Source organism: Tiliqua scincoides, chromosome 3 (assembly GCF_035046505.1).
Source record: "Tiliqua scincoides isolate rTilSci1 chromosome 3, rTilSci1.hap2, whole genome shotgun sequence".
Lineage (NCBI taxonomy): Eukaryota > Metazoa > Chordata > Lepidosauria > Squamata > Scincidae > Tiliqua > Tiliqua scincoides.
In genome coordinates, this window is record NC_089823.1 from 143408583 (window position 1) to 143428727 (window position 20145).

Genomic DNA, 20145 nt, shown 5'->3' on the forward strand with positions numbered 1-20145 from the left:
AAATGGCTCTGGAAAATTTACAGTCAGAGCATGAAGGAAAGCACACACACACACAACCCACACAGTATTTCCAGCATTTAGCTATCAGGGCAGTTACAGACAAGAATCTGTGGGTGTTATCAAGCATGCTGACTTCACATGTTTGATACCACAAACCACAGAGGAAATCCCTGTGTTGTTCTTTCTTTGACCAAATAGGAGACCAAAAGGGGATTAGTGGCACCTGCATTGGTGGCACAGCCTAAACAACATATTTGTTGTACAAACACTGTTTGTAATTTTTAATACAAGAAGTTAAAAATATCCTTAGTGAAAGGGTATGCATTTTTTACACAAGTTAACCTCTTGTTGGTCTTTGCTTTCGTTTTGCTCCTAGTGATTCCAGTATACTGTAGATTTAATACTAAAGTACAGGCCCTCTTGCATGTACCACCATTCCCTGATGTGAAGTTGGCAGTGATACATGGGAGGGTTTTTTTTTCCTGTGATGGCACCCAGTATGTGAAACTTCACAGGTTTTATTTGTCCCTCCCCCCTTAATGATGTTCCATCACTGTCTCACAGCCCAATCCTACTTAACTCCCTGCATGGCAATGCAGTTGCGGCAATGGTGCATGGGCTGCATCCAGTGGGGAAGTTTCAGGCAATGAAGGCCTTCTTGACATTAGGGAACTTTTGTTCACTTGTCCAGGGGTCAGCCCTCGCTGCCCCACTGGGTCTACTCAGACATGCAGCAGCTTTATAGCCAGCGGCATAGCTAAGGTGGAGCCATGGAGCATATACGTTCCCAGGTACCATGCCTTGAGGGGGTGTCAAGCCAGGGGTACTGTCTTGTTTTGCACCCCCATTCACAGCCGGCCAGATGCTGTGTTGACATCAGGATGCTATTCCATGGATGATGGATTGTGTTGGTTTTTCCATGGACACTGAGGATGTTACCAGGAGTGGCAGTGTCAGCAATGCTTTGTCAGGACAGGCTTGGCCTTCGGATCTTGTTGCACCAGTGTTAGTGTATCTCTGACAGGTTTAGGATATAACGGACATTGTGCCACTATCCATGAGGCACAACCTCCAAATAAGATTGGGTTATAAGTGGAAGAGAAGAAGTCAGTGCAAACTCTTAGCAGCCCAGTTCCACTTAGTTCCAGTTGACAGTCTATAATTAGTAAGTAGAATTTTGGGGTTTTACCCAAAGACCAGAGTTCAAATGTCACATGAGCTGTGAATTGAAATCTTTACCCAAAATCTTGATCTCAATATTAAAATGAGCACCAGTTACTGTCTTTACAAAGGATTTTTACTAACATGCCAGAGCTTCCTTCATTGTCTCTTGTCTTTACAAAAAAAGTCCTGCATCCGGATAGCTTCAATCCAGGGAATATATGCAGATGTCCTAGTGAAGACAGTGGGCTTGTTTCGCACTTGACATCCAACTGGTCCGAAGCTAACAACACCATGGACTTCCCACATATCTCCTCCAATCTGGCAAACAAGTGGTCCACCAGAGTCTCCCTGAAAGGAAAAAAAATATTGTCCTGTTGGTGTAGTCAAGGGAGGAGTTTGAATCTATAAAGTCAACAGCACTTAAATAAACTAGGAATTTTTTTTCCTATTTACATCTAAATCACGGCATCAAACAAATGAAATTCTATTGGAGATTTCACTACTGATTTATTTTTCATATTTTTATGCCACCCTTCCTCCAAGGAGCTCAGGGTACAACTACATTTTCAGCCACTAGAATCACTTTTTCCCAAATCTATGGTGAAACGGAGCTCAGGGCACAACTACATTTTCAGCCACTAGAATCACTTTTTCCCAAATCAATGGTGAAACGTCGACACCCACTCACAAGAAGTACAAACTTGTGGGATTGTTGTTCACTGAGTGTACCTAAAGGGGCTGTGCTGAAAGACTGATAATTTACCGTTTATTTCCCTACCTGGCAGGCAGCAGGAGACCCCACGGTGTCTCTCAATCCAGCACAAATCATTGATGGTTGGATTTTGCTTCCCCAGAATTTCTTGAGATGACATGTGTTGAAATCTATGATTGGTAAATTGGCCTGGTTCAAAACTTCAGACAAAGTCAAGTTTTCTTTCTCACCTTCAATACATAACATACCAAAAGGTTAAGAGTGGGTATACTTCTGCTCCAAAGTGATTAATTGTCTTGCTTTTTCTAGGCAGACCAAAAAGGGGGGAGGAACAATCTTGAAGATTAGCTTCTCCTAAGTGTGTAACAAAGGAGATTGTACATCTCATTTTCCATTTTCTATGTGATGTTATTACAAGTGCTATATGATTGATAGTCACACCACTAGATACAAGAATTATTGATTTTGAATATAACAACATATTGCAAGAAATGTGGAGCTTGCACCAAAACATCCTATTGAGTTCTTCACCTCTAAAGCATAGGCTTGTTAACAGCCACTTGATTGCCTGGGACAAGTTCAAATTATCTCTACCCTACCAGACAAGGGAACTTTACAAAAGTTAATCTTCTTCTCTTTGGCTGCAATGACTAACAGAGGCATGTGTGGCCAATTTGAAATACTATAATGACATTTAATTTACAAGATAGGAGAGACCATTAAAAGAACAATCATACCCTGTGCCCTGACATCATTATATTTCTTTATCAACAGCAGCCAATAATGTGGAATGCAGATGGAGGGTGGGGAGGAGATGAGCAGATCAGAACCTGGGAGGGGGTGATATCAGTGGCAGCAGTGCACAGGGAATCCTATCCCCTTCCCCAGGCTTGGAATCCCAACATGGCTCCACTCGGACTTGTGCCAGTGAATTATCAGGCACAGGTCTGCTAATTGTAGCAGCTGGGTTGTAGCAGCTGGGGCTTTCCCCAGGACAAGGGAACAAATGTCCCCTTACCTCAAGGAGATTTTCAGCCTACTCAATCCCAGCATAGGATGCAGTACAGTATGCTAGCCCCACTCCACTGACATTGGTTAGGATTGGGCTGTGAGTTTCTCCTCAGCCATGAACATCTGTGGGTAACTTTGGGACTATCAGCTTTACAGTAAACAGCCTCACAGGCTTGCTGGGGATAAAGAGGGTGGGGACACAGCCATGTACACACTGTCCTGAGATTCTTGAAGGGCGGCGGTATAAAAATATAATTGAAGAAACAATAAAACAAACTTGTGCATCTCATCACTGAAACTGTGTAGCCTGTCTAAGGTGCTCTGAAATACCTCTTGTGCCCCCCCAGCCAGTCACCCAGCAGGAGTGTCCCGGGCGAAGAAAGCTCTCTCTCTTTGGCAGGCAAGCATAATGGATGAACCTGTTGGCCTTAATGTCTTCCATAGGTTTGACCAAAGCAATGTCATATTCCAACTCATTTAACTGAGGGTACTGGAAACGTTCATGCCGATAAATTCGCTTCACACGGTAGCTTCTCTCTGTGGATTCAGGGTAGTTCAGGTTATGCTTGCCCAGAAGAATTCGCCAGTCTGTGACATCTTCTGCCTGTCCCCTAAAAAAGAAGTAACTCAGGACTGAGTGCAGAGGACCATATCATCTCTTAGGTGCCTACTTTCACCTCAGTGCCACACTAAGATGGCTGACCAGCCAGACTGCTACAGAACAACAAAGCCGGGGGTCCTCTCTGGAAAATCCATTTGCCCAGTAACTACCTTACTCATTCCAGATGCTGTTCTTTATGATAGGCAAGTTAACAAAATTCTTCAATTTTTAAGGCTCAAATGAAGCATTACATTGGAAAATTCCAGTTCCTTGCCCTATTTTTTGCTAAATGGGGAAGCGTATTTTCAGGGCAGAATCAACAGGCATGAGGGAGGAACTGAGACTTCCCCTATCCTCCCCCTCAACCCACTTTTCCTTGCTTTTCCCCCAGCCCGGCTCCAAGATAAGAAAAAACTTTAGCCACACATAGAATGGCCTGGTGTGTGGGAAGAAGCATCAGAAAACAGAAGGGCTAATAATTCCCCCTTTCAGTGAAGGGAACAGGTGCTTGGATGACATGCAATTTTGCATGAGCTGCCCACAATAATGCACAAATGTCTAGCAGTCTCTGAGAATATGCACAAAATGCCGAACTTACTTTTGGAAGCAATGGGCTGCTGTAAGAACCCAGTGTCTATGAATGAGGGTGCCACCACAGACATGAACAAATCTGTCACTTGGTTTTGAACGAGTCTTGGAAAGAGAACAAACAGAAATAAGTTCTCTTATTCAGTTCCCTTCTATTTATTTGTTTAAACCACAGGCCATCAGAAAATACAGATATCACAAATCCATATATCTTATCTAATCACAGCAGTGTCTTAGGGTAATATTGCCTGTTCCACTGCAGTGACAAATCACAAGGCAATGCTGAAAGCCCCCCTTCTCAAGCCTCACAGAGTTGGTAAACCCAAGTCTGGGCTCAGATTGGGCAAGCTTTCATCACTGAATACTTCTCAATTTAAAAAAAATTCCTATTAGAGATCAATATGGTACACCACCTCAGTGAAAACTAGGCCTCGGTCACAAAGCAACATTGGAAGGAGCAATTTTGCCTCAGAGAATGTTGTGGGAGTCAGTGTTCCCTATGGGATCAGCACCAGCACACAGACCGTGTCCCTAACTGTGTGGCATTGCAATTGCCAGTTCCAGACATTCAGTGATGACATAATCACATCATTGCCAAACTTCTACACTGCAAAGCTCTAGGCTGCATGGAGCTGGACTTGGAGGTGTGCGGCTGCTTGGCCGCACATCTTATAGGGTACAGCGGTTGGTGTGGGGCTGCCAACTCTGATTGAAGATATTCCTGGAGGTTTCCTCCACCTTCAACAAGATGTAATGTCATCAGTGGCATCACTAGGATTCACGTCACCCACTAAGGGAGGCCTGCGTGTTACCCCATGCAGTGGACGGGGCAATGTGCCAGGTGGTGGGCATGGTGATGTACCATCACCCCGCCCCTACTGTTTTTTTGGCTGTACCTTTTGTTACAACACAGATATTTCAATGTGGTTTGTTTCATTGCATTCTGCATGAAATTACACATTGATTGATATACTGTATAACATGATGGTATTATTGCTCCAAACTCTGATTTTGAAAACTTGTAGAGTCTCTCTCTCACACACACACACACACCCCGTGTCAACTTACTAACACCTTATTGCAGCAGTTCTCAAACTTTTAGCACCGGGACCCATTTTTTAGAATGACAATCTGTCCAGGACCCATTGGGAGTGATGTCATGGCCAGAAGTGACAACATCAAGCAAATTAAAATAAATAATTATAAATAATTAAATTAAAATAAAAGAAAGAATTAAATAAGGGGTAGCCAGTCCTGTTCCACCAAGTGAATCTACACTAGTCCCATAGTGGTCAATGGGGCTAACTCTCAGGAAAGTGTTGGTAGAATTGCAGCCTGTAAGCTCAAGCCTATGCATGTCTACTCAGAATTAAGTCCCATAGTGGTCAATGGAGCTTACTCTGTAGTCTGCCTGCAATAACACCCCCCCAAAAAAGAATCAGTGAGATTTCCAGCCCTCCCCAGTGCCCAGTTTAAAGTTCTTCTATTTCAGGCATATCAAGATAAAGACCCACCTGGCTTTACAAGTACAAAATAGAAAACATGCCCCTTACCAGTTCAAGCCTCTTTTTTTGTCCTTTTCAGTTGGGGGAGTAGGCAGCCTTCTAGAGCATCTGTTGCACTCCAGCTCCATCGGATCAGGACCATTCTGGTGTCCTCACATTCCCCTTTGCCTGGCCTGACCACCAGCCAAGGCATGTCTGCCTACTCGCGAGTAAACGCAACCCTGAGGCTGCTTTGCTTTCCATAGGGCTCCATAGACTGGGAGGGAAGGACCTCCTTCTCAGGTGTTTTTGGGGGCTGCATTCATTGGATCAGGACCATTCTGACGTCCTTGGAGTCCTCTCAGTCTGCCCTTTCCGACTAAGGCAAGTTCACCTACTCGCAAGTAAACGTGTGATACGCCTCACTTTCACTTGGGATCATTCATTTTTTCTTTCCTTTTTTTGGCCATAACTTTTGAAGGAAAGGAGCTATTTCAATTCTGTTTTTTGCATTGCATTCCGCTGGGAATTCTGCATCCAACGGTGTATGGCATGACAGGGTAGCTCCTAATGCCACGATTTTAGCACGTCACCCCCCCAGGGCGTGTCACCCCCTCTCCGGCGTGTCACCCGGTGCTGCCCGCATCTCCGCACCCTCTAGCGACACCACTGAATGTCATTAAAATAAAGAAGCCCTGTGTGACCCAGCAGAATTGCTTTCAATAGTCTCTTGGAGACTGATGCCAATTTTTGGAAAGTTGGCAAGGTTATGTGGGAAGCAAGAGAATGCTTAACCCGGCTAATGCTCATGCACACACAAGAAAGACATTCCTGCTAGTCTTCTGGATTGATGTTTTCTCCAAACACATGATTCTGGAGCCCTACAGCTGTAAAAGCAGCTGGGGAAAGTTTCCGGAGGAAAAGTTACTAGCAGGAAAAGAATTATGTCCTCTTGCAAATTGCCCTGTCAAGATCACTTCACAAGAAGCTTCCTTATAAGTAGTGTAGGCTTCCTTCCTGCAGTGTAGCTGGTAGTTTCCCCTTTCTGAGCAGGTGATTTAAATGAATAAATTTCTGCCTGATTTTTTATGTGTGGTACTACTATCACATAATACTGTCTTATATGTTATGTTTGTCCTGGTCTGACAACAGCTGACAAGTCTTATCTGCGTCATGTACACCAGTAAACTGCTATACCTGTAGAGTCTAGACAAGACTTGCTTTTCCCCTCTCTCAGCCTTTATTTGCATATTTCTATTTCTTTTGGTGAGAGGCTGTGTCACATGGAAACCAGGCACTGTGCTGTTTTTCCAGTTAAACTAGCATTTCTCAAAGTTGTCTCCACTTCTTAACTTGCTCTATTGGCTGCTCCTCACAAACACAGCACCTCTGTTCCACAGGTAAACACGCAGAGATCTTTGCGCACTGCATGTGAGCACCTGTGGATTGGGGTGCTAACCAAACTGGCATTTGAACTGGAACAGGACAGCTCTAATTCCCCTCTTAAAAACCATGCATAGGAAGGCAGAAGCTCTTAGTAAGGAAGCTGCTTAGATCATTGGAAGCTACTTTACATTGAGACAGACAGACAATTGGCCCATCTTGTCCTTCAGGCAGAAATTTTTATCTGTTCTACCTGGAGATGCTAGAGATTGAATATGGCACCTCCTGCATGCAAAACAAGTTACTGCAGAGCCATGGCCCTCCTTGCCAAATAGTTTGGGGTAATGGGCAGGGCTTCTGAAAGGAATTTTATCAGGGGGTACAAAGTTTCTTTTGGGCCCTTTCCCAAAGAGGGAGGGGTTGAAACAGAGCGGCAATGTGGGTGAGCAGAATGGGGACAAAACAGGCAGGGACAAAGTGGCACCAGGTGGAATAGTCCAGCCCAGGCCCACCAGTCTTCCCAATGCAGAACTCAGGTCTACCTGCCTGCCCAGTAGATTTTCAGTTAGATACAGTAATACGGAAAACCAAACACACTCCTAAGTCTCTCTAAAATCTTTCAAATATAGAAAATCATTGTAGGAGATTAGTATCATTGTATTTAGGCTCACACTAGAATGGAAATTGTCCTGTGAACACCAAAACCAACTTCTGCAGCAGCTGCAGTTGTGCAGCTGTGTCACTGAGCTCCTCTACACTCCTTCAAGGTAAGCAGATCCAAAAGCCAAGAGCTACTGTAGCAGGCCAGTTTCCTCCCAGATTTGACACTATTAAGGAATGTATGCATTTCTGGGCCTGATGAGTATGGCTTGTGGCAGTAGTTGCTGCCATGTGCCCATGATAATGCCCCCAGTATCCTACATAGGCAATGAGTCTGGGTAAGATAGGAAAATGTAAGATCTCAGGACATTTCTGGGCCCCTTCCTTTGGCTTCTGGGCCCCCTTTCTGACCCTTGGCCTGGGTATAAATTACCCCCTTTTACCCCCCCCAGGCCCTGATAATGTGGCAGAAGAGGAGCACTCACCCCCACAAATTCAACGTCAATCTTGAGGATTGAAAGCCTCTGTTTGGCAGCATTCAGTCACCACATCTTAAGACTCTACTTTCCTCAGCAGCTAATCCCTCCTGGGAACTTTGTACCTGCCCCAGTTTGAGCATCACTGTTCTAAACCTTTGTACCTGTAAAGATACTTGCCAAGGCCAAGAATGTGGCCTTGCCTCATTGCCCAAAATAATCTTCGCAAATATGTTTGGTTGGAAGTATGCGACGCCACATTTTTGGGGCCAGTCTAAAATGTAAACGGAAAAAGAATAATGCCATTAAAAATCACATGTGAAAAGCTAGGTGAATTCTGAAGCTGTAGTACTAAAACACTTGTGGATTTTGTAGCTGTCTCTCCTTTTATATTTTCCAGTGGTTTTTATACATTATTTGTTTTATACTATGAGCTGTTTAAAGTTTTTTTTTTAATGTAACAGTAGGATAAAAATTCCAACAAATAATATTAAAAACAATAATATATTATTCACATATTATCCAAAGGTTGCAATGTTTTGTTTGCCATTGTTGATGTTGTATCATTTAAATGAGAATGAGTTGTTCCCAAAAAGTCAGAGAATTTCTTTCATGAGAAAAAAATCCATTCTGACTTTGCCCATCTTTTCAGGTTCATAAGTGATGTGGGAGGCACTGCCCTGAGCTGGAACCCATGTACATTACTGACACTTGTGTGTGAGAAGGAAGCAGCCACATAAGTAGAACCAATCACTAGAGGTGTTTGTTTCCAGTGAGTAAGATAGGATTTGGCCCTTAGGCTGTAAACCTATCTAACTTTCCAGTCCCGGAGTAGCCATGCCAATGGGGTTTGTGCTACATCCTGTGGTGAGAGGGTAGTTATGGAGGCCTCCACAAGGTAAGGCAACATTTGTTCCCTCACCTATGGGCTGTATTGCAGCTGCACCAGGGCTGGAAAGTTGGATCGGATTGTGCCCTAAGTCTCGCCAAACACAATGGGCTTACTTCTGAGTAAAATAAATAACACCATTCTCAAACATCTCTACCAACTGCATGCTTCTTTCCAACTGAACTGATGGCTTTCCTTCTGGCAGTGTACTGATGGCATGGGAAAGATTTGTGTTGGTTCCCCTGTCATTGTCAACATGATTATCTCTCTCTGAATGAATCCTAGCACACACAGTCAGCTCCTGAAGATGCATTTTAAAAATCTTTCTGATAGTCTGAAAAATCACTAAAGAAAAGTCATCTTCAAAAAATGTTCTACAACTGTGACCTTTATTGGGTAAGAAAGACAGGGGCCCTCAAGACAAATTCAGTTGATTCAACAAATCAACCTGGTTTGTAAAATCAAAGTTGATTTTACAAACCAGGATCAAATGTTGATTCATAGGCTGCAATTAAACGACAGCTCCTGGGTTTGGATAACACACAAAAGGGTGGTTTAACATGGCAGGAATCCTCTGACAACAAGGTGGGGAGGAATAGGAAAGGGGAGGAACAAGCACGTGGGCTCAGTGCTATGCAACAAACTAGGGTTTGCAGTGTCATCTGAACTGAACCACTTTCTTACCTAAGGGCCCAGTCCTATCCAACTTTCCAACACTGATGCAGCTGTACCAATGGGACATGCGCTGCACCCTGTGGTGGGGGGACAGTCATGGAGGCCTCTTTGTTCCCTTACCTTGGGGCTGCATTGGTGCTGGAAAGTTGGATAGGATTGGACCCTAACACATTTAAATGGACATTTTGAGAGCTACTGCAGTGAATGGAACAGAGCTGTGGATATCAGAATTGAACACACAGCAAGGAGAATTTTCTCTGCCTCAATTGCCAAATTGTAAACTAATGTGACATATATTACTGGGTTGTTACTAAGGAAAGGAATCTTGGAGTTACTAAATTAAATACAAAAAGAATGTGCAGAATTCCTATCATCTAACACTATTAAACACAATGCTATGCACATACTCTCAGAAGTAAGTCACTTACATCAATGAGACTTCGAGCCCATTCCTATGCATATCTACTCAGAAGTAAGTCCCACTATAGTCAATGGGGCTTATCCCCATGCAAACGTGGAGAGGACTGCAATCCTATCCTCACTTATCTGAGAGTAAGTCCAATTGACTATAATGGGGTTTACTTCTGAGAAGAGATGGATAGGACTGGTCTATTAGTCCCATGTGGGTATGCACAGGACTGCATTTGTGTAGCTCAATCTGATGCTTATTATTATTATTATTATTATTATTATTATTATTATTATTAAGGCAGAAGTAAGCCTTGCTGAGTTCAATGGGGCTTTCTCCTAGAAAAGCATGCATAAGCTTGCAACCTTAATTGGTTCCACATGCATTCCCCTGGCTTAAGTTGCATGAAAACATTAAGCATAAAACATTTTGACCATCTCTTTATCTCCAAGCTTTCCTGGCTTAATTTCTGTGTGTTTTGTAACTGCTCTTCCAGACACAGAAGCAGAACTAGAAAAAACATGGCACTTTTCACGCCTGTGCATAAACCACCAACCCCAAGAGATTCTAGACCCAGCTTACCTAAATCCAGGCGTTTGGGATGAAATACCATCTGTGGTAAAGAAGCTTTTGTGAAAGAAAATACCAAAAGCAGAACAAAGAAACTGTCCAAAATCATTGCCAAAACAAAACAAAAGTTTGATCCAGTGAGCATACAAATGAAGTCTGAGTTTTATACGGAATGTGAATGTCATCACTGAATCCAGTGGGAAAGAGGAGGGCACCATAACTACTGCTTGTTGTTGCTTTCACTGTGAATAGTCTCCAACAAAGCACAGGGGATCAAGAGGCCTAGATGCTTCTGCCTGTGCGTAGCACTCCTTTTTTCTGACTAGCTGTAGGAGTGCAGTTCTCATCAGCACTTTTACATTCAAAAGCACAAACAAGGCAGGGAGCCCTTGCTGGAGCAAGGCATGGTTGCAGGAGGATTGCTACCTGACCCATAAAAAACACCCACAACCTAGTTCTGACTGCCACAAGTGGAGATGAAAATTAGGGTTACTACCTTTTCACTGGCTCTGGTCTCAGGCTTTTAACAGCAGCTTGATCAGCAGACATTAGCAACAAAAGCTTTTAATTGCTTGGAGATAAGCACTATCTCCATGCAGTGTCAAGCTTCCCCTGCTAATGTCTGCAGCTCAGATTGCTGTTAAAGGTAGGAAAGCATGGGGCTGATTCAAAGTTGGCATACAGGCCCATCAACAGCCCTTTAAAAATCCATAGAATTCATAAAAAGGGAATTTGAAAAATGAGAGGATGATCCAGACTCCATCATCCACACCTTCCATCACCAATAGTGAAGGCACTAGCCCTTCATATACTTTCCAAAAACTGGTCAGATGCAATGCATGCAGGGCAGGGCAGGGCAGGATTGTGCCCACTAGCCCTTCTCCTGATCTCCCTGCACTGATGCAAAGGTAGGAACGCAGAGTTCCTGGCCATATGGAGACAGTCTATATGTGTACAATTTTGATGTACGCCAACTGTGTTCTCACCTTCTAATCAATATGTGGAATTTGGGGCAATGAGTGTAATCTTCTACTTCATGCCCTGGACTGACTCAGTTTTTGGACATGTGCTAGTTTCTAGGTGAAAACTACATGTAGCCTTTCAACCACTACATCATACTGCCCAGTGTGGTTTCTACTGAATATGTATAGGGCATGTTTTCTACAATTAATCTGTAGTTATTCTAATGTAAGGGTTAGTATTTTTTTCTTTATTTTTGTTTTCTACCTGGTTCTATCACAAGACTTGGAAACCTACTGTGGTTGTATTTCCATTTACAAGTCTCCATTTACTTATTTGTTTGAACATTCATTCTGGTTCTGTGTGTTTCAATAGTCAGCCCACTTCATTATGAACACTGGTTGGTTCTAATAAACGTATGCTAATCAGTTTTGGAATTGTGTTATAACAGACCAAAATTACTACTGTATTGTTTTTGGGGCCGGCTGGAATATTATGGGTTGCTTGTGAAAAATACTGAACACCAGGTAAACACTAGGTGGTGCAAAGGAGCTTCTGCACAGAATGAAAAAAGCAATGTAATTCATTGGCTGCTCTTGACCCAGATTCAACAAATTACACTGCATCTGGAGGGAAGGGAGACAACAGGTCAACTTGATTACATAGCTGAACAGGCTATCTCATAATTGGTAGTAAATCGGTCACCAGGGTAGTCTGTTGTTTGTGCTGAATATGTGATCAACTCCACTGGAAACGTTTTCACATGTCTGTGTCTTAATTCTCAAATGTACTTCAAGCACTGCTTAAGGAGCATGTGCTGCAAACTGTTAGGAAACTGATAAGCAGAAAGGTGACATCTATGCAGGTCACATATTAGATGGGATTAATGCATCTAAAGACTCACAAGCTGCAGCTCAGGTTCCTGCTAACTCCTTGTACTGACCCTTGAATGTGCATTGTGTGTACCTTTATGGGGAAGGAGCACATATATCTCCCACTAGTCAGTTTGCCATTTATCACATTTCTATCCTGCCTTCCCTCCAAAAAAAGTCAGGGTTATATGTGGGAGAGTTATATAACCATTTTATACCACAGCAGGCCTCTGACTGACAGTGATTAACCCAAGGCAATCCAGCAAACTTCAAAAATGAGCCGAGTTGAACCCATTTTGCCTCAATCAGTCCCAAGTCTGACATTTAGACTTGTCAGTTCCAGGTCTGACATTTTATCCACTGCACCAGTGGATAAAAGCAGCAGCATCAACACTGCTAGAGGCCAACACAGATCAGGTGTTTAGTCTACTGATTCTTGTCAAGGGCAGTGCAAGAGATTTCCCCTCCTGTTCCTACATGGGTGCTGATCGTGCATTTGTTCTCTGTGCATGGCTTTCCTACAGTGAAGCTGTTTATCCTTATCTTCATGATGGACCAGGTCAAGCTGTCCACAGACTTGCAAAGGTTCACCTTGAATAGTGATGCTAAAGAGAAGCTGCTATAATTTCAGAGGCCTCAACATCAGCTGGAGCTGGAGCAGCACATAGAATCTAATTTCAGTCCCAGGGAAAAGAGTGATATGGTTCCCTGAACCACACCAGCCACTGCTGCTGAAATGCTCCTTGCTGACACATCTTCCTATTGGTCTCACTCTGTTCCAGGTGAGTTCATATCACACCTCTCCAAATAGTTGACACACTCAGCCTGGCTGGAGCAGAACAATGATGGTATGAGTATCCAGTCAGTTTATGCTATTTTAAATACACTGCTAATATGCAGATGAGTGTTTGGCATTCCCCATTCCCACAAATCTCCCCTTTAAACCCCTTAGGCTTTAATCCATTTCCTAAAGCAATACAAAAATCTTCAGACCCATACTGTAAATGGTAAGCAACGCAATAACTCAAAGATCTACAATAAGCAAAATAAGGAATATCTGTTTTTATTTTTTTCTCAGCAAGACATTGAGCTCACTGCCATGCTGTTCTTTCTCATCAGTTCTTTCTCTTTGCCTGTTTTTGTCTAGCAGACATCAGTTCAATACATTTAATGCCCAGAAAACAAAAGTAACCATATCACAAAATGATAGGTTAGCCTGAGGACAAAAATTCACAGTAAACAGGCCATTCATAACTCATGACTTCCCCTGGGGGCTGGGGATAAGAATAGGCCCTCAGTTTGGCTGTACTTGTCCTAAGAGGCAACTAAACAGCCACCGGGTAGATGGGACTCCTTAGCCTGGGAAGGCAGCTCATCTGAGAGAAGGAAAACTCTGATCCCAAACCTCCACTGCCTTGTGGCTACATCCAGTTATGGAAAAGGCTTCAGGAGTCAACCTCGAGGCAAAATCCGGAGCCGGAATCTCTGAGGCAGTTCATGGCTGAACACAGTCACATTCTGGCAACTCCTGTGACGCCGCTGGAACCAACTGTATTGGCCTCTGCCTTTCCATTGGACCATTTCAGCGACGTGGAGTGGGGGGATTTGCTGCATGGGAAACAGTCTATCCTCCATATCTACTTTACCCAGGCTTCACGCTCTGGAAAGGACATTCTGTTCCACAATCACCATTCAGAGTGTGATACCATAGTCTTCCAAGACTGAAGGATGCCAACATGGCTCATGTAAGCATCTCTGCTGCTTGGTAACTGTGCTCCACCTTGGTAACTGTGCTGTAAGCACGAACCCCCTCAGGTATTTAGACGTAATTCTTCACAGCTAAAGAAACTGCAGGTGAAGATCTGCCAAAGTGCTGTGTCTACTAAACTACACACTGATTTGCAACATATCTGGTCTAGAGGTAAAACAAATTGCACTGAAGTCACAGATTTATAGCACACAGCATCATAATTCAATGAAGTCGTCTAGTAATAAGGGACATACTTAGCATTGCAACTTTTTTGTAAATTACTAAACACTATTTGCATCTGTGTAAAAAGTATAAAATGGAATTCACCTCTAGTAATTAAAACTACATGCATAGAGTTAAAAGAAAACAAAATGCAGGAACCATCATTAAAAACTAAAGAAGTCACAAAGCAACATTTTCTATTTTTTTTAAAAAAGGCTTTTTGTAATTAGTAAATGTACAGAGGTGATGTTCCCCAAACTGTCAGTCTTTTAGAAAAGGTAGCATGTTTAAAATCCAGAACTTTTCACATCACCAATGCTTGGTTTGAGAAAAACAAAGAAAAACTGCACCTCTCCTTTGTCAGAGGGGAGCTATGCATTACTCAAAGTGAGGAGATACAATCTTGAATTATTGTTTCAGGTCACAGATGGCGAGGGAACCATATTATCTGAAAGTCATCCCCCCCCCAAAAAAAAACACCCACCAATCCTTATATTTAGCAAACTTTAGGCCGCTGGCATTCCTGGGGGAGATGGGCAAAACACTAAGGGCGCAATCCTAACCCGTTATGTCAGTGCTTTCCAGCACTGGCATAGCGGTGCCAATGGGACATGTGCTGCATCCTGCAGTTGGGTGGCACTCATGGAGGCCTCCTCAAAGTAAGGAAATGTTTGTTCCCTTACCTCAGAGCTGCATTGCCCTTATGTCAGTGCTGGAAAGCACAGACATAAGGGGTTAGGATTGTGTCCTAAGTTATTCAGGCTCCCGGACACTAGTGTAAAGCAACCCCACCCCCTCACCTTCAGAGTCAGTCACAACTGCAAAAGCTTTGACTGGCTGTAAAGAAGAGGTGAAGGCACCGCTTTGTACCAGCATTTGGGAGCCTGTGCAATTTAGCATTTTGCCCCCCCCCCCAGGAAAGCCAGTGCTTCAGGGCCAATCCTATCCAACTTTCCAGCACCAATGCAACCGCATTGCAGTCCTGAGGTAAGGAAACAAGCGTTCCGTTGCTTTGAGGAAGCCTCTGAGACTGCCTATCACCACAGGATACAGCGCCATTGGCACAGTTGCATAGGCACCGGAATGTTGGATAGGATTAGGCCCTTCTACTTTAGGGGGGAAAGTTTAGCACACTGGTTCCCAACTCGTGGTCTGTGGAAAACAGATGGTTCGCAAGACCCTGAGAAGTGGTCTGTGAGGTCTCAGAAAAAAAAATCACTTTTGATCACTTCCAGTTTCTCTCTGAACAAGCAATCTTCCACGGACCACCACAGAGGGTGGAGAACAGACCACTCATATCCGCAGCCACTGAAGTGTCTTCATAATCTCTGATAGTGCATGGGGGAGCACTTGGGAGATGGACCACCAGTGGGGGTGGAGACCAGACTGCCCACAGCCACATGTTGTTCCAATTTTTGCCTCAGTGGTCCTCGAGCTCCTAAAAGTTGGGAACCACTGGTTTAGCATAACTCTCTTCCTCATGCATTAAGTTTATTACATTCAGGGAGCATATTTATGTCATGGAACATTCAAAACTGCAATTCTCCCATCCCACCTGTAGCCTGGAGTCCAGAGTTCAACTACCTCATTCTGTGTGAATATGTTATAAATTAACTCTCAGGGGTATATACTAAAAATCCTCCCTGGAGACTCTATCTTGCAGAGTTCTATTTTAAACCAGCTCACAGTTTCCAAGTCTGTTCCAAAGGGACTACATATTCTGTACCAGCATGAAGGTACCATCTTTATTTGGAAATGTTTTGCTTTTTAAAAAGTGATGGTAGTTCTGCAGTCTTGCAGAGAAATTTATTCCACTGTTGTGCTGGTCCGGGCACAACAGCTTGGATTTTTTAGACAAAACATCATTGTCCTGAAAGACGTTTTCTTTTCTTCTTTTTCCTCTGTTTCCTCTTTCACTGGTTGTTCTTCTGTACTTTTCCGAGACAGCACCATAGGTTCTGTCTGAAACTGTTCTATCTGAATCTCAAGATGTTTCTGAATGGCCAGCCCAAGAACCTCAGGATCAACAGCTGCACCATAGACCTCCCAAGTCATGCCTTCATCATCCCATCTCACTTCCCGCACAGGAGACTTTTCACCCTCAGCCTCGGGTTCCAAATTCACCTCTGGGAACACATGAGTGTGGCCTTCAGCCAAAACAGCAGGGCTTGTTGCCACAGACTTACACTCCTTTGTTGGGATGGTTTGTACCTCTGCATCCTTGCACTCAAGAGGAGGCTGCAATCCCTGAGTGATGTCATTCATAGATGTCATAGTCCACGTGTCTTTTGTCTTCATGACAGTGCTGACGCCATCTTGGTGACTATTCAACACCACATATGTTGTCTTCCTTTCCAGTTGGTCTCTGCCTGGCTGTACATAAGGTTGAGTATGCACCAGGTGTTCCCCATGCACATTACAGTATCTCAGTATGCGTTTTGCATCAAGGCCTGATTCGCTAACAGATGACACCAGCTTAGGAAGTGTAGCTGCTTCTGTAGCAGGCAAAGATGGACAATATCCAGGGTTTACTTGTTCTTTCCCTGATTCACTTACTGAGCAGACCAGCCTTGGAATGAACTGGACGGAAGGTATTGGCAAGGAATGACAATAGGCAGGAATCGTGCCCTCTACCTTCATAGCAGACTCCTGCCTAATGTTGTAGGGAAGGGCAGTACTGTTATGAATGGCCATCATGCCAGGTGGGTGCATGCCAGGTGAAAAGTTACTGTACATGATTCCACCCTGCGCATACATTGCTCGATTGGAAAGATGGTCTCCAGGCATATGTGATGCAACAACAGTTGTGTGATATGCTCTAGGCTCTGTAAAAACAGCAACATTGTGTGATACAGCACCGTTGTCAAATACGTTAGTGGGCACATTTTGGTCTCTAGGCAAACTTGGGACCTGAGTCACATGACTTTCAAAACATGGGTCATTTTCGTATGAGTCTGATCCATACCTTGGTCTTTGAAAAGCTACATTGCCCACAGAAGCCTCATATCTATTGTTGGAGCTCATAGCAGAATATGTGACACTGGTCTCCATGTGGGAAACAGAACTCTGTTGCTTGCAGCTACATGTCAGGTCAGAAAGGCTTCTCTGGACTGCAACTCCCAGATCTTCCATGGTGCTCACACACTGTGGATTAAAACCATAGGCTGGAGACGCATTCTCAACAGTGTGGGTCTTGATATGCATTGTAGTGCCTGTTCCATCCTCAGATGCTGGGGACTGGTCACCACACAGGAAATGGTTAGTGCTCTTAGCAGTACACTGTATGCTGTCACTTGGAGACAAGCTGCTCACAGTTCTGACAGTGGATGCAATTTCTGAGTGGGTTGAAGACCATCCAGAACTAGGTGTGCTTCCAACATTATTCTCCTTTACCTGAGTTTGACAGGCAGAGCTACTGCGACTTTTCCGGAGCTCCTGTTTGCTATTCTGTCTTTCCTCAGAATTGACTCGCCCAATGCCTGCTAGGTTCGAGGAGCTCTTTGAGAAAGGATGGCAGTTGAGGTTCAAGGTACCATGACAGACAGAATTTAAGGTTTCCTGATGGGAGTGGGTGTGGAGCCTGTGGTTGTTAGCTGCCATGGCAAATAAGAGTTCTATGGAAGGGAAAGAAAAAGACAACTGTAAGCACTTCAGATATTGTGCTTTAAATATTCAAATATTCAATATTAATATTTAATTAATATTAAAATTTTAATTCAAATATTAAATAGCTTTGGTCAAATTCTGAAATCAAGTCACATCCCTGCATGCTATAGCTTAGAGCTGCAGTAAACTCTCGTATCCTCTGGGTATTTTAACAAGTAAAAAGCTACACTTTGTGCAAGAGGCTGGATGCATCTATCACATTTTTATCCTGCTCGTCCTCATAGTATATAGTGGGTTATTGCATTGTGTTCAGAATACAACTCTGCGAGGCTAAGAAATTGTGACTTAACTAAAACCAATTGGGGAAGGAGGCCTAATTAAAACAGTTGGGGAAGGGGGCCTAATTAGCAGAACATATATATATGTGAAAGGCTTCTGGCTCAATCCCTGGAATCTTCAGTTACAAAATATCTCGGGTAGCAGGACTGGGAAAGACCAGTAGCTGAGACCTTGTAGAACAGGGGTTCCCAACATTTCGAAGCCTGCAGACCACTGAGACAAAAATGGGAATTGTCGTGGACCACATGCAACCCCCCCTCCCCTACACACAAAAAATACAATTTAACTTGTAATAGAGAAGATTTATTAGATTTGTTATTTATAGAGAAGATTTTGTTGCCAACCGCATGCAGTCCATTCTTTGCTCTCTCTGGTGGTCTGTAGGAAAGCATCTCCTGAGTGAGCAGTCCCTCACAGACTACCAGGGAGAGCAGAAAATGGATCGCCCACAGCTGCAGCTGACACTTCAGCCCTCTCTGGTGTTCCATGGGGGAGAACTCTCTCAGCAAGATACTGGAAATGATTAAAGGCATTTTTTTTTTAGACTTCACGGACCCTTCTCAGGGTCTCACGCACCACAGATTGGGAACCAGTGTTGTAGAACCTCTCAGTCAGAGAAAACAGTATGCTTTTAATAGCATTCCATTGATATAAGTGGCTTTCAAAAATTGTTTTTCCTGTTTTCTACTGTTTTGCTTTATTTTTTTTTTTTGCTGATGTTTTTATTATTTTTACTATGTTCATTAAAAAAAAACTGCTCTTGTGGGCTTTTCAAGTCAAAAGACAGGACATACATTTCCTACATGCAAAAATTAGGGGAATAACACTTTTCTTGGTTGCTCTCTTGCTTTAGAACAGGGGGTGGTGTTGGTTTTGCCCTCTCCCTCATATTCCAGAACACATATGAGTGGTTATTCCTGAGGAGTACCCAGGGGTGGCATCAGAGGTTGGCCCAGTCAGGAACAAGCCAAGGTCCCACACCCATCAGAGGGCCCTCTCAGGCAGGTCAACTGCTGCACCCTCAGTACCACTGACAGCGGTAATGCTCAATGCATCATCAGGGAGTGCCATGGAGGGCCAACCACAGGGCTTCGTCCCACGACCCCCAGCAACCTGGTGTCAGTACTGGGAGTGCCTATATCTCATGATTGACAAATGCAGGATAAGGAGGTGGCAATACACTGAAGTGATAGATGAGAAAGTGTCACTGCCAGTTGCAGATGGGTGATATCAGCTTTATATGGAGGGATGCTCTTCCACACTAAAAACAAACAAACAAACAAACAAAAACCCTCTGCAGTGGAAAACTAGCATGGCAGGGAGAAAGAGTCTATCCTAATCCTTTGAGAGAAGACAGAGAAGAAATGTTATCTATTATCTTCACACCAGACATAGTTTTATAGGTCTGAGAGCCCAATCCTATCCTTTCCCACTGATGCAGCCATGCCAAAAAATGAGCATGCTGTATTCATCCAGGGGGAGGGGGCAGGTGCAGATCAGGAGGCTTCAGAGGACAAATAAGAATTATTTCCCCTTATCCTCTTGGTAAGTCTCCCACTTTCAGTGGGTCTCCTTGAAGCAGTGGAGGCAAGTGAGTGGACAGAAGTAAGACCCCCAGCCAATGTGTAGCCTGAAATGACCACTTCAGTTGGCCTAATGGATGAGCCAGCCCTGAATATATCAACATTCAAATCATATCCAAGGGTTATAAATGGTTTCTCTGGTGCCAAAATTAACCTTGGCTTTGCTCTTTCATATGGTATTTAGGTGAGCAATTCTGTAACAAATCTGCGTTTGCAGACAGCAAAGAAGAAAACATGCCATTTGACAGGGA

The 20145-nt window shown here is 43.7% G+C and overlaps 2 protein-coding genes across 2 annotated transcripts; both read right to left on the reverse strand.

Moving 5' to 3' along the window:
- Positions 1-1320: 1320 nt before the first annotated feature.
- LOC136645144 (elastase-1-like) lies at positions 1321-10671 on the reverse strand. Its single transcript, XM_066621389.1, has 6 exons — positions 10575-10671; positions 8184-8293; positions 4087-4181; positions 3218-3498; positions 1943-2106; positions 1321-1512 (listed from the first exon to the last, which is right to left on the reverse strand). The coding sequence occupies exons 1-6, from the start codon at positions 10669-10671 to the stop codon at positions 1321-1323; spliced, it is 939 nt and encodes a 312-aa protein (XP_066477486.1).
- Positions 10672-16172: 5501 nt separating this feature from the next.
- On the reverse strand, positions 16173-17966 carry GPRIN2 (G protein regulated inducer of neurite outgrowth 2). The gene has a single exon (XM_066622569.1). The coding sequence runs from the start codon at positions 17964-17966 to the stop codon at positions 16173-16175; it is 1794 nt and encodes a 597-aa protein (XP_066478666.1).
- Positions 17967-20145: the final 2179 nt, after the last annotated feature.

Excerpts from the sequence above, each read along its gene's own strand:
- LOC136645144 (XM_066621389.1), bottom strand. The coding sequence starts at position 10,671 with ATGATTTTGGACAGTTTCTTTGTTCTGCTTTTGGTATTTTCTTTCACA. Across the intron at positions 2,107-3,217 it reads TGGCTGGGGGGGCACAAGAG|GTGAGAAAGAAAACTTGACT; the intron begins GTATTTCAGAGC and ends TATGTATTGAAG. Across the intron at positions 1,513-1,942 it reads GGTCTCCTGCTGCCTGCCAG|GGAGACTCTGGTGGACCACT; the intron begins GTAGGGAAATAA and ends TTTTCCTTTCAG.
- GPRIN2 (XM_066622569.1), bottom strand. The coding sequence starts at position 17,966 with ATGGCAGCTAACAACCACAGGCTCCACACCCACTCCCATCAGGAAACC.